The sequence below is a fragment of the Salvelinus namaycush genome, chromosome 30 (assembly GCF_016432855.1).
Source record: "Salvelinus namaycush isolate Seneca chromosome 30, SaNama_1.0, whole genome shotgun sequence".
Lineage (NCBI taxonomy): Eukaryota > Metazoa > Chordata > Actinopteri > Salmoniformes > Salmonidae > Salvelinus > Salvelinus namaycush.
The window spans coordinates 9,274,429-9,288,708 of record NC_052336.1 but is presented as its reverse complement, the minus strand read 5'-3'; the positions used below and the strand labels follow the sequence as shown (position 1 = coordinate 9,288,708).

The following is a 14,280-nucleotide window of genomic DNA, read 5'->3' as shown; positions in this document are numbered from 1 at the left end:
CTTGAACCCTAACACTGCATCTGGGAGAACCATGTCGTACTTGCGCATTCTATTGTACCTCTGTTCGAAATCAATGATGTAGTCTGCCATTGCAACCGAAATATCTCTCGTAACACTGTCAAAGTTTGAATATGCCTCGTAGGCACGGTCTTTCTCTTCTTTAAGAAATACAGAATCCAGTGCTGTGATCAAAGTTCCCATACCGTCATCCTTGTTCAAATCCTCAACGGATATTTCCAGTGCTGTATCTCTCGCTCTTCCCTCGAGCGATAATACCACCGCAAGTGCTTGCTTTTTCGCGTCCAGATTAGTAACGTGTGTCCAGATTCCCAGTTCATTTTCCCAACTTTCGTACGACCTCTTCTCGTCGAAGCGAGGTGGCACATTGTAGTTATTAGCCATCCTCTGCTACCAATGTTAACTCGAAATGACACAACGACAAGGTTCCAGTTTAACAAAGTTTACTATACTCTTGAATACACTACAAGGTAGCCATTACACTCAAGGCTAGGTTCATCAACCAACAGACTTCCTGTGCATGCGCACTCTTGACTGAGTGATAGCCCCGTAATAACAGAAATATAGGGATACTTAAAACATGAACTTAACATGTGTGTGTGTGGCCTTGGGGGGCCCTACTGACCTGTTGTACCAGTTGAAGAGGAGCCAGTTGACTCCCTCTAGCTGGTAGTCCCTGAGGACGTTACTGTTACTGTACTCCCTCGACTGATCCCTCTTCTTCCACAGGCTGGCTGGGGGACGCTCCTGTGGGGTAGAGAATGTTAGAGGATGAGAAGATGAGAAGAGAGATGAGAAAAGAAGAGAGAGGAAGAGAAGAGAAAGGAGGTTGAATAAAGGGGGCTTACCGTCCTGCGGGAGTCTGGCCTTGCTGCCTGCAGCAGCTCAAACTCCTCTATTTTACTCTGGTCCACATCCCCCTTCAGTTCCCACGTACTGTCTTCATAGGGCAGAGAGCACCACTTCACCAGGTAGTACACCACCTGCTGGGGGAAGAGGGACAGAGAGAGGGGGAAAGAAAGAGAGAGAGAGATGTTGTGAGTTAACACAAAAAAGCATAGAAAGCTTCACCTTTTAGTAGCTACTAGTGTCATCACTAGCGTCCTGTTCGCCCAGTATCCCGTTTTCTAAACCTCCTGCGCATGAGCTACGCAAAAACCTGTCACTGAAATTCACACTTTTACTCAATACAACACATATTGAATGTAACGTCACACTGTTCAGTGTTTAATAAAACACTGCATAGAATGGCTGATTTGCTCATATTTGCAAAGGCCTACCTGTGATTTGGCTGGAGGAATGGGGGGAAGGAACATACATGCATAATGATCTGCATGTCATTATGTCAGTAAGGAGAAAACACTGCATGAAACCTTCTTTACTCTTCAGTTAAAATAGACACACACACTCTCCATCCCTTCCTCACACTCAATCTCCCTCCCTCTCGTAAAAACACACACACACCACTCACTCTCTCCCACAAACACACCCTGCTCTTAACTTTTAAAACGCTAGGCACCAAACAGAATTTAAGGAGCACCAGAAAGAAATAGATTTCTGAACCATTCAGGCTAGGGACAAGTAGGGCTGTGGCGATCACGAAATTTCGTCAGCCGGTGATTGTCAAGCAAATAACTGCCGGTCTCACGGTAATTGACCGTTAATTAACATAAACACATTTAGCATCTCCTGGCTTCCACACATAGCCTACAAGCCACTGATGCAGACCTTTGGAACATATACATTTGAAAAAGTCTAATAAATCCATGTAATATAGCCTACACCTTCACAATAAATCTATTATTTATTTTAAACAGGTCTAAAAACATGATATGAAGAAAATGCAGTCTATTTCAGAAGAACAGAATAGCATACTCTGAGTTGTCCTTATGTTAGGTCCTGATCTGGCTATGCCATATGGCTGTGGGCTACACTAGTTTATTTAGCAGACAAGATTTGCTTAGAATTCCGTGCCATTATTTTATAGTATGAAGAATACAATTGAACATAGCTGAATAAAATAGGAAGGATATTTATTTTCTCTATTCTGTGTTGAGCGGTTAACAAAGAAACAGGTACTCCTATATGCTTAATTTAGAGTTATTTATGTAACTTTAGTTGTGATACAAATGTTGGGCTATATGTTTAGATTTTTAATACATTCTAAGACTGCATGATGCGACTCTAATGATGATTTGAAAAAAGTCACATGAAAGGCATGAGCTCTGCTTTATTTTATGCACAGGCTGTACACACTTCATCAGTCTATCACTCAAGCAGTTGATAATGCCTCAAATTTCCCGGCTGCATCCCTTTTGTGTGTCCGTAATGTCCCCTAAAAAAATCCATGCCTTTTGCGGCCAGTGACCGTTGGGCCCATGGGCTGAATATAATAATCATAAATTCCTTCTCCCGGCTGCGTTTCGAAGCACCTATCACACACATGGCTCTCCGTCACGTGATCAGGTCTTTCTCACAGGCTACAAGTGAAGACAGACACATCGGGGACACAACTGTGTGCGTCCTTATCCAATACCAAGGTGCATATTCAAGATATTGGAAGAACTGTCTACATTTACTTTTTGTCAGCCAACAAGATGAGTCTGTCACGTTCCTGACCTGTTTTTCCTTTCTCTTGTATTATTTTAGTTGGTCAGGGCATGAGTTGGGGTGGGTTGTCGATGTGTTTTTTCTTGTTGGGTTGTTTGTGTTCGGCCGGGTATGATTCTCAATCAGAGACAGCTGTCAATCGTTGTCCCTGATTGAGAATCATACTTAGGCAGCCTGTGATTCACGTGGTGGCTGTGGGTGGTTGTATCGCGTGTCTGTGTTAGCACCACACGGGACTGTTTGCGGTTTGTCACGTTTGTTGTTTTTGTATGTTAAGTGTTCAGTCTGTTTTCATTAAATAATCATGGACACTAACCACTCTGCATATTGGTCTGATCCTTCTCGCCTCTCCTCCTCGTCCGAGGAGGAGGATTACGACGATCGTTACAGAGTCGGCCTCATGAACAGCAAACGCACTAGCCTATGTCAATCTACTATTCCCCATAGTACAAACGTTGACCTACTCTACTCTGTGCGAGAAATACATATTCCAAACATAGTCTTGGACAGTTGTGGGATGCGATAGATCCCAAATTAATATAACCACTAGCATCAAAAAAACTGTTTTAAGCAATAAGCCTGACGCAACAGATGAGAATGTTTAGCTTAAAAGGTTGATAAACTATTAGGCTATTTCTTCACAATATAAGTGCAGCAATGCGCACACGGCAGTAGGCTATACAGTTGAAGTCGGAAGTTTACATACATCTTAGCCAAATACATTTAAACTCAGTTTTTCACAATTCCTGACATTTAATCCTAGTAAAAATTCCCTGTCTTAGGTCAGTTAGGATCACCACTTTATTTTAAGAATGTGAAATGTCAGAATATTAGCAGAGAGAATTATTTATTTCAGCTTTTATTTCTTTCATCACATTCCCAGTGGGTTAGAAGTTTACATACACTCAATTAGTATTTGGTAGCATTGCCTTTAAATTGTTTAACTTGGGTCTAACGTTTCGGGTAGCCTAATAATAGCCACATAATTGTCCTTCCTCATGATGCCATCTATTTTGTGAAGTTCACCAGTCCCTCCTGCAGCAAAGCACCCCACAACATGATGCTGTCACACCCGTTCTTCACGGTTGGAGTGGTGTCCTTCGGGTTGCAAGCCTCCCCCCTTTTCCTCCAAACATAATGATGGTCATTATGGCCAAACAGTTCTATTTTTGTTTCATCAGACCAGAGCACATTCTCCAAAAAGTACGATCTTTGTCCCCATGTGCAGTTGCAAACCGTAGTCTGGCTTTTTTATGGCGGTTTTGGAGCAGTGGCTTCTTCCTTGCTGAGCGGCATTTCAGGTTATGTCGATTTAGGACTCGTTTTACTGTGGCTATAGATACTTTTGTACCTGTTTCCTCCAGCATCTTCACAAGGTCCTTTGCTGTTGTTCTGGGATTGATTTGTACTTTTCACATCAAAGTACGTGCATCTCTAGGAGACAGAACGCGTCTCCTTCCTGAGCGGTATGACGGCTGCGTGGTCCCATGGTGTTTATACTTGCGTACTATTGTTTGTACAGATTAACGTGGTACCTTCAGGCATTTGGAAATTGCTCCCAAGGATGAACCAGACTTGTGGATGTCTACAATTTTTGGCTGATTTCTTTTGATTTTCCCATGATGTCAAGCAAAGAGGCACTGAGTTTGAAGGTAGGCCTTGAAATACACCTCCAATTGACTCAAATTATGTAAATTAGCCTATCAGAAGCTTCTAAAGCCATGACAAAATTTTCTGGAATTTTCCAAGCTGTTTAAAGCCACAGTCAACTTAGTGTATGTAAACTTCTGACCCACTGGAATTGTGATACAGTGAATTATAAGTTAAATAATCTGTCTGTAAACAATTGTTGGAAAAATGACTTGTGTCATTTTACAAAGTAGATGTCCTAACCGACTTGCCAAAACTATAGTTTGTTAACAAGAAATTTGTGGAGTGGTTGAAAAACAAGTTTTAATGACTCCAACCTAAGTCTATGTAAACTTCTGACTTTAACTGTAAGTGTGAATGTTCCATTAGCAGGAAAACACCACTCTTAAAAGTAACCCAAATGCGATTATGCATGTATTGTTTTTATTATAAAGCTGCATTTTTATGGTGAAAATTATTTTCCCCAAACTTGATCTCGTATGTACAGTGGGGAGAACAAGTATTTGAAACACTGCCGATTTTGCAGGTTTTCCTACTTACAAAGCATGTAGAGGTCTGTAATTTTTATCATAGGTACACTTCAACTGTGAGAGACGGAATCTAAAACAAAAATCCAGAAAATCACATTGTATGATTTTTAAGTAATTCATTTGCATTTTATTGCATGACATAAGTATTTGATACATCAGAAAAGCAGAACTTAATATTTGGTACAGAAACCTTTGTTTGCAATTACAGAGATCATACGTTTCCTGTAGTTTTTGACCAGGTTTGCACACACTGCAGCAGGGATTTTGGCCCACTCCTTCATACAGACCTTCTCCAGATCCTTCAGGTTTCGGGGCTGTCGCTGGGCAATACGGACTTTCAGCTCCCTCCAAAGATTTTCTATTGGGTTCAGGTCTGGAGACTGGCTAGGCCACTCCAGGACCTTGAGATGCTTCTTACGGAGCCATTCCTTAGTTGCCCTGGCTGTGTGTTTCGGGTCGTTGTCATGCTGGAAGACCCAGCAAAGACCCATCTTCAATGCTCTTACTGAGGGAAGGAGGTTGTTGGCCAAGATCTCGCGATACATGGCCCCATCCATCCTCCCCTCAATACGGTGCAGTCGTCCTGTTCCCTTTGCAGAAAAGCATCCCCAAAGAATGATGTTTCCACCTCCATGCTTCACGGTTGGGATGGTGTTCTTGGGGTTGTACTCATCCTTCTTCTTCCTCCAAACACGGCGAGTGGAGTTTAGACCAAAAAGCTCTATTTTTGTCTCATCAGACCACATGACCTTCTCCCATTCCTCCTCTGGATCATCCAGATGGTCATTGGCAAACTTCAGACGGGCCTGGACATGCGCTGGCTTGAGCAGGGGGACCTTGCGTGCGCTGCAGGATTTTAATCCATGACGGCGTAGTGTGTTACTAATGGTTTTCTTTGAGACTGTGGTCCCAGCTCTCTTCAGGTCATTGACCAGGTCCTGTCGTGTAGTTCTGGGCTGATCCCTCACCTTCCTCATGATCATTGATGCCCCACGAGGTGAGATCTTGCATGGAGCCCCAGACCGAGGGTGATTGACCGTCATCTTGAACTTCTTCCATTTTCTAATAATTGCGCCAACAGTTGTTGCCTTCTCACCAAGCTGCTTGCCTATTGTCCTGTAGCCCATCCCAGCCTTGTGCAGGTCTACAATTTTATCCCTGATGTCCTTACACAGCTCTCTGGTCTTGGCCATTGTGGAGAGGTTGGAGTCTGTTTGATTGAGTGTGTGGACAGGTGTCTTTTATACAGGTAACGAGTTCAAACAGGTGCAGTTAATACAGGTAATGAGTGGAGAACAGGAGGGCTTCTTAAAGAAAAACTAACAGGTCTGTGAGAGCCGGAATTCTTACTGGTTGGTAGGTGATAAAATACTTATGTCATGCAATAAAATGCAAATGAATTACTTAAAAATACAATGTGATTTTCTGGATTTTTGTTTTAGATTCCGTCTCTCACAGTTGAAGTGTACCTATGATAAAAATTACAGACCTCTACATGCTTTGTAAGTAGGAAAACCTGCAAAATCGGCAGTGTATCAAATACTTGTTCTCCCCACTGTATGTCATTTAGGCTCTACACCCATTGTAAAGTGGATGAATGTGCTTAATTTTGAGAAGTTACTTTGGCCACTTTAGTTATGATACAAATGTTATCAAAACATATAGGTCTATGGGCTAGGCTATATGAGGTGTGCGAATATGATTTGAAAAAGTATTTAAAAAAATAATGCGATGTTTGCCTGAAGCTGGGTATCATTCACAAGTGATATCATTCACAAGTGATAAGCTAATATTGTCATCCATCAGACTATTCTTGATTTAATCTTGTCTTTACATATAATAAATAATATATGTGTGACATTTGTTTTGATTTAGAATGGACCATTATCATGCAACTGTCTCGAAACGGGCCGGGGGAAAAATACATGTCACCTATGCACTTAAATAGCGAATGGAGGACTCTTTTCCCGTGGTTTATTTTCATGCCAGCCAGGTAGGCTATACTCCTGTTGTAAAGAGAAGCAATGTGCTTAATATTAGGAAAGTTGAGAAATAAATATAGTAGGCCTAGCCTATAGAAAGCTGATGGGATCTTCCTCTTTTTAATAGAGGCCATCACTCGGTTCTCACGCAATTGCATAGCTTATTGAAATGTTGCACATGAGCTCATGAGCTCTCATGAAGTGTTTGATTAAATTTTCAACTACATTTGCATTGATGTCAGAGTGATTAGAGGGACAATAGAGTTAGCAAGTTTGGTAGGCTACTATCAGAGCTGGCTTTTTTATGGTATCAGAGCTTTTAAGTATCAGAGCTTGGAGAACTCTAATTTCCGTAACTAAACGGTCATGTGGAATTTGACTGTCGTCATGACTCGTGACCGCAGGTGTGGCGGTAATATGGTTACCCTAGGGTAACACACTCAGAGGCTGCATGACAGTGAACTTGCAAAGTCAGATCAAACTGGCCTGTGCTCTTGGTTATAACAGGTGATGAAATTATATAATGTACAAACTTTTCTGCTCGCTCTGCGTGCTGCTCCAATGTAACAAATGTACAAATGTAACAACAGAGGACTCATCAGGGTCGACATCACGAGCGGGGATGGAGGAATAGATGAGCATGAAGAGGGGCCGAAGAGAAGCAGGTCAGTGGGGGCTGGTAGGGGATGAGGCTGGCTGATTACAGCTGCCACGTGATATGTGATGAAAGTGAAGTGGATATTATTGGACCTGCTCATACAACAGACTAGATGCTTAAATTCAACTGGCACCAGCAGGTTCTTAAGATCAAACGGTACTATGGTATTCTAAAATGTTGGTATCATAAGTATCATGAGGTTTTGGTACCGTGGTATTGCCGTGGTATTAACAAGGTGTTACTGTGGTGTTACCGTGGTACCGGTACACCGAGCAACACTAGTAGCTACACCCATAGCTAAAGTAACAGAGACAACAACCATAATACACATGTATGGAATGACCCCATGCTTTACAATAGCATCTTCTACAAGTGAGGGGATGAGACACACTCAAGGACATACACACACACAATGTTCAGACATACACACTCTGTCTCTCTCTCTTTCCAACAAAAGGCAGTCTAATCATCTCTCCGTTGGAGGTCATTTGTTGTGAATGAAAGAGGCCCCCTCCTGCCCCTCCACCGCTTGTACCTCTCCTGTGTCCTTGTCTTCACAATAGGACACATCCAGTACTCTGTCTACCTCCACGTAGTCAGGGTTAAAGGGATCCTCCTCCATCTAAAACACACAGGAAGACATAGTCAGGGTTAAAGGGATCCTCCTCCATCTATAACACACAGGAAGACATAGTCAGGGTTAAAGGGATCCTCCTCCATCTAAAACACAAAGGAAGGCATAGTCAGGGTTAAAGGGATCCTCCTCCATCTAAAACACAAAGGAAGGCATAGTCAGGGTTAAAGGGATCCTCCTCCATCTAAAACACACAGGAAGACATAGTCAGGGTTAAAGGGATCCTCCTCCATCTAATACACACAGGAAGACATAGTCAGGGTTAAAGGGATCCTCCTCCATCTAAAACACACAGGAAGACATAGTCAGGGTTAAAGGGATCCTCCTCCATCTAAAACACACAGGAAGACATAGTCAGGGTTAAAGGGATCCTCCTCCATCTAAAACACACAGGAAGACATAGTCAGGGTTAAAGGGATCCTCCTCCATCTAAAACACACAGGAAGACAAAGTAAACCGCCTTCATGCCATCTGGAGTCTGGGGGGAAAAACACACTGTATGACTGTATGGGTGGGTGGGATGAACATATCAAGGCCTAAAGCACACTACAGAGATGCATGCAAACACGCCTGTGCTTGCATGCATCAGGCAAGCACAGGCAAACACACACACACACGAACACACACACACTGGTGTGAAAGGGTCTTACATCTGCAAAGAAGTGGGCTCTCTGTGCCTGTTTAATCTTGAAACGTTTGATCTTCTGCTGAATCCTCTTGTCTTTCTCCAGCTGCTGCTCTACGGCCCACTCACAGTGGAGGTAGGAGCTGAAGGAGACCGAGGGACAACACACAGAGTAAGGAATGCACGAGAACATACACATATTGTACAAACTTCAAATAAACCTTGAATGTCTTTTATGATGTCGTACATCTTTCAAATGGATATATGTTTACTTTATGTTTAAATGTTCCATTTGTGTGCCATTTTGTACATTTTACATTTGTATAGGATTTACAATCTACTACACACCAAATTAGTCTTCATTTCAGACTGACCTGGATTTTGTTCTACTGAAACTACAATGAGGTCACATGTGAGTTCAGTCAAAGGCATCTCAAAGTGGTAGTGCAAGAACTAGTAATGACAAGCTGTGTCTTACATCACTCTGTTTAACATACTGTATTTGGCTTTTTCGGTTGAAAACAAATATAAAAAAATGTGCATGCAATTATCTTAGCTGGAATGAAAAAGAATGCCTTACTAGTTTTTGTATTTTACAAAGAACTCTTCCACTTCTATGATAACTCCTGGAGCGACCTAGAAGAGGAACCAATATTATAGAACAGAATACAGACTAAAAGCTCTTCATACACTGAGTGTACAAAACATTAAGAACACCTGCTCTTTCCATGACATAGACTGTCCAGGTGAATCCAGGTGAAAGCTATGATTCCTTATTGATGTCACTTGTTAAATCCACTCCAATCAGTGTAAATGAAGGGGAGGAGACAGGTTAAAGAAGGATTTTTAAGCCTTGAGACAATTGAGACATGGATTGTGTATGTGTGCCATTCAGAGAGTGAATGTGCAAGACAAAATATTTTATTTCCTTTGAACGGGGTGTGGTAATACGTGCCAGGCGCACCGGTTTGTTTCAAGAACTGCAACGCTGCAGGATTTTTCACGCTCAACAGCCAACTGTGGGAAGCATTGGAGTCAACATGGGCCAGCATCCCTGTGGAACGCTTTTGACACCTTGTATAGTCCATGACGAAATGAGGCTGTTCTGAGGGCAAAAGGGGGGTGCAATATTAGGAAGGTGTTCTTAATGTTTTGTGCACTCAGTGTATAGTAGGAAAAGACAGAGGGCTGAATTCAATCAAACCCGCATTGCAGAAGGTAAGTACAGTCGTGGCCAAAAGTTTTGAGAATGACACAAATATTAATTTCCACAAAGTTTGCTGCTTCAGTGTCTTTAGATATTTTTGTCAGATGTTACTATGGAATACTGAAGTATAATTACAAGCATTTCATAAGTGTCAAAGGCTTTTATTGACAATTACATGAAGTTGATGCAAAGAGTCAATATTTGCAGTGTTGACCCTTCTTTTTCAAGACCTCTGCAATCCGCCCTGGCATGCTGTCAATTAACTTCTGGGCCACATCTTGACTGATGGCAGCCCATTCTTGCATAATCAATGCTTGAAGTTTATCAGAATTTGTGGGTTTTTGTTTGTCCACCCGCCTCTTGAGGATTGACCACAAGTTCTCAATGGGATTAAGGTCTGGGGAGTTTCCTGGCCATGGACCCAAAATATCGATGTTTTGTTCCCCGAGCCACTTAGTTATTACTTTTGCCTTATGACAAGGTGCTCCATCATGCTGGAAAAGGCATTGTTCGTTACCAAACTGTTCCTGGATGGTTGGGAGAAGTTGCTCTCGGAGGATGTGTTGGTACCATTCTTTATTCATGGCTGTGTTCTTAGGCAAAATTGTGAGTGAGCCCACTCCCTTGGCTGAGAAGCAACCCCACACATGAAAGTTCTCAGAATACTTTACTGTTGGCATGACACAGGACTGATGGTAGCGCTCACCTTGTCTTCTACGGACAAGCTTTTTTCCGGATGCCCCAAACAATCGGAAAGGGGATTCATCAGAGAAAATGACTTTACCCCAGTCCTCAGCAGTCCAATCCCTACCTTTTGCAGAATATCAGTCAGTCCCTGATGTTTTTCCTGGAGAGAAGAGGCTTCTTTGCTGCCCTTCTTGACACCAGGCCATCCTCCAAAAGTCTTCGCCTCACTGTGTGTGCAGATGCACTTACACCTGCCTGCTGCCATTCCTGAGCAAGCTCTGTACTGGTGGTGCCCCGATACCGCAGCTGAATCAACTTTAGGAGACGGTCCTGGAGCTTGCTGGACTTTCTTGGGCGCCCTGAAGCCTTCTTCACAACAATTGAACCGCTCTCCTTGAAGTTCTTGATGATCCGATAAATGGTTGATTTAGGTGCAATCTTACTGGCAGCAATATCCTTGCCTGTGAAGCCCTTTTTGTGCAAAGCAATGATGCCGGCACGTGTTTCCTTGCAGGTAACCATGGTTGACAGAGGAAGAACAATGATTCCAAGCACCACCCTCCTTTTGAAGCTTCCAGTCTGTTATTCAAACGTAATCAGCATGACAGAGTGATCTCCAGCCTTGTCCTCGTCAACACTCACACCTGTGTTAACGAGAGAATCACTGACATGATGTCAGCTGGTCCTTTTGTGGCAGGGCTGAAATGCAGTGGAAATGTTTTTGGGGATTCAGTTCAGTTGCATGGCAAAGAGGGACTTTGCAATTCATCTGATGACTCTTCATAACATTCTGGAGTACCGTAATTTCCGGACTATAAGCCGCTACTTTTCCCACGCTTTGAACCTCGCGGCTTATACAATGACGCGGCTAATTTATGGATTTTTCCCGCTTTCACAAGATTCATGCCGCCAAAAAACTGAGCACCGTCACATAATGTGACGTAAATTGAGCGCGCTCAAACTTCCCATCATTCTGATTACGGTAGTCATTTTGTCACCCTCATCATGGCAAAGACACGGAGAAATGCATATGATGCAGCTTTCAAGTTGAAGGCGATCGATCTGGCTGATGGAAAAGGAAATAGAGCTGCTGCACGGGAGCTTGGCCTTAATGAGTCGATGATACGACGTTGGAAACAGCAGCGTGAGGAACTGACTCAATGCAAAAAGACAACAAAAGCTTTCAGAGGGAAGAAAAGCAGATGGCCCGAACTAGAAAATGAGCTTGAAGACTGGGTCAACACACAGAGAACAGACGGCCGAGGTGTTTCAACTGTGCAGATCCAACTGAAAGCCAAAACAATCGCCACCGCAAGGAAGTTTGAGGATTTTAGAGGTGGACCATCGTGGTGTCTAAGATTTATGAGACGTAAAGGCCTGTCCATCAGGGTACGGACGAGTCTGTGTCAGCAGCTCCCTCCCAACTACGAGGAAAAAGTTTCAAACTTCCGCAAATTCACTGATGCAAAGAGAGCGGAGCATTCCATCCGCCCGCACGACATCATAAATATGGATGAGGTTCCTCTGACGTTTGACCTGCCTCTCACTCGGACTGTCAACAGGAAAGGCGAATCATTCGTCACGCTGAAAACAACTGGGCATGAAAAAACGCACTTCACCTGTGTTCTGAGCTGCACGGCATCGGGAGAAAAGCTTCCACCGATGTTGATTTTCAAACGCATGACGATGCCAAAAGAAAAATTCCCTAGAGGAATTGTTGTGAAAGTCAACAAGAAAGGATGGATGACGGAAGGCCTAATGCATGAATGGCATACGGAGTGTTACGGCAAGCGACCGGGAGGATTCTTTCACAAGAACAAGGCATTGCTCGTGTTGGACAGCATGAGGGCCCACATAACAGATTCTGTGAAAGAAGCCATCAAGAGGACAAACTCAATTCCAGCTGTGATTCCTGGGGGCACAACAAAGTATTTGCAGCCACTCGACATCAGTGTAAATCGTGCATTTAAGGTGGCGCTCCGTGTTCAGTGGGAGGCTTGGATGACAAGTGGGGAGAAATCCTTCACTAAAACGGGCCGCATGCGAAGAGCAACTTATGGTCAAGTCTGCCAGTGGGTCCTGACAGCGTGGAGCATTGTCAAAAAATCCACTATCATCAACGGGTTTCGAAAGGCTGGACTGCTGCGTGTTGAAGAGGGCAGCATGAGCACAGCGGGGAATTTGCCTCCGGATGAAAGTGACGAGAGCGACAATGAAAACGATCCAACATCGGATGAAGCAATTCTGAGGCTATTCAACTCCGACACCGAAGGAGATGACTTCAGTGGTTTCAGTGCACAGGAGGAAGATAGTGACCAATGACTTTCTTGGTAGGCTACTGTTTACTGCTATTTTTTTTATTTTTGTTACAAGCCGTGTTTCGTTAAAGCCTATTTATTTTTGTTACAAGCCGCGTTTCGTTTAAAAGCCTATTTATTTTTGTTACAAGCCGTGTTTCGTTTAAAGGCTGTGTAAAGTTCATTTGTTTCAATTTACCGGTAGGCACCTGCGGCTTATAGACATGTGCGGCTTATTTATGTACAAAATACATATATTTTTTTAAATTCAGTGGGTGCGGCTTATATTCAGGTGCGCTTAATAGTCCAGAAATTACGGTATATGCAAATTGCCATCATACAAACTGAGGCAGCAGACTTTGTGAAAATTAATGTGTCATTCTCAAAACTTTTGGCCACGACTGTAGATGTACTACTGCAAACTAAAATACTATAGTACTACAAAGAGTGGTATGAGTGAGTGTGGCATTAAAGATAATGATTGTAATCCTACCTCATTCTTGACAATTCGAGATGACATGATCTTGTCAACAACCGCAGCATCCTCCTCACTGGGGTTTTCCTGCAGCATTGACAAGATGGAAACAAACCACTTTAACAGCCCCATGTACAACCTTCATACTCCACACACCAGTTTCATGTATTTTCAATGTATATCTGAATGAAGTATGGCCTTGAGATGCATTGTACTGCTATAACACACATATTAGACTAGATAGGGCTATGCTAGAGCAATGAAGAATGTAATCTTGAGATGTTTTGGTACTGTAGAACCTATCAGTCTTAACAGTGTTTCCCAACTCCAGTCCTCCAGTACCCCCAACAGTACACATTGTTGTTGTGGCCCCAGACAAACTCACCTGATTCAACTCATTGGGGCTACAGCAAAAATGTGTACTGTTGGGGGTACTGGAGGACTGGAGTTGGAAACAATTGGTCTAGAACAACTGAATGTTATTGAGAGTTATTGATTGCTGCCTGGGCCAGGCCAGTATCTCCTCACCACAAACAGCTGTTGTGCTGGCTCTTTGCGTGCTGCAGCAGTGCTGGTCCTCTTGGCTTTAACCATGACCTTCACCTCCTCATCAGACACCCTGGCCTCTCCCTCCTCTGCATACTTCTTCCTCTTCACCTGGCGGTTCGACCGACGCGTCTACAGGGGGGTAAGGGAAACAGGTTTAGTATTACAGAGGTTCTGTATTATACAAATCAGTACAGCCAAAATATCAGTATAACTCTGTTCCTATGTTTTACTGGGTTAATATGTAGGCAGTCATCGAAGGCAGTCCTGTCTATTCTCAATAGTGTGTGTGCATGTGTCTGTGTGTTGTATGCACTCCGCAGCAATAGGTGTGACATTCAAGTGTGCTTAGTGTTTATTA

General features: G+C 43.1%; 1 protein-coding gene across 1 annotated transcript in view; it reads right to left on the bottom strand.

Annotated features, from left to right (window-relative positions):
* The window catches only part of LOC120025112 (chromodomain-helicase-DNA-binding protein 9-like), a 144,962-nt gene that overhangs the window by 52,660 nt on the left and 78,022 nt on the right, over positions 1 to 14,280 (bottom strand). The window contains exons 5-11 of the mRNA XM_038969548.1: positions 13,902 to 14,051; positions 13,392 to 13,460; positions 9,288 to 9,343; positions 8,733 to 8,850; positions 7,984 to 8,070; positions 867 to 1,004; positions 644 to 765 (exon numbers count right to left, since the gene is read on the bottom strand). Of these exons, the coding sequence (XP_038825476.1) occupies positions 644 to 765; positions 867 to 1,004; positions 7,984 to 8,070; positions 8,733 to 8,850; positions 9,288 to 9,343; positions 13,392 to 13,460; positions 13,902 to 14,051 (740 nt within the window). The remainder of the gene's footprint in view (positions 1 to 643; positions 766 to 866; positions 1,005 to 7,983; positions 8,071 to 8,732; positions 8,851 to 9,287; positions 9,344 to 13,391; positions 13,461 to 13,901; positions 14,052 to 14,280) is intronic.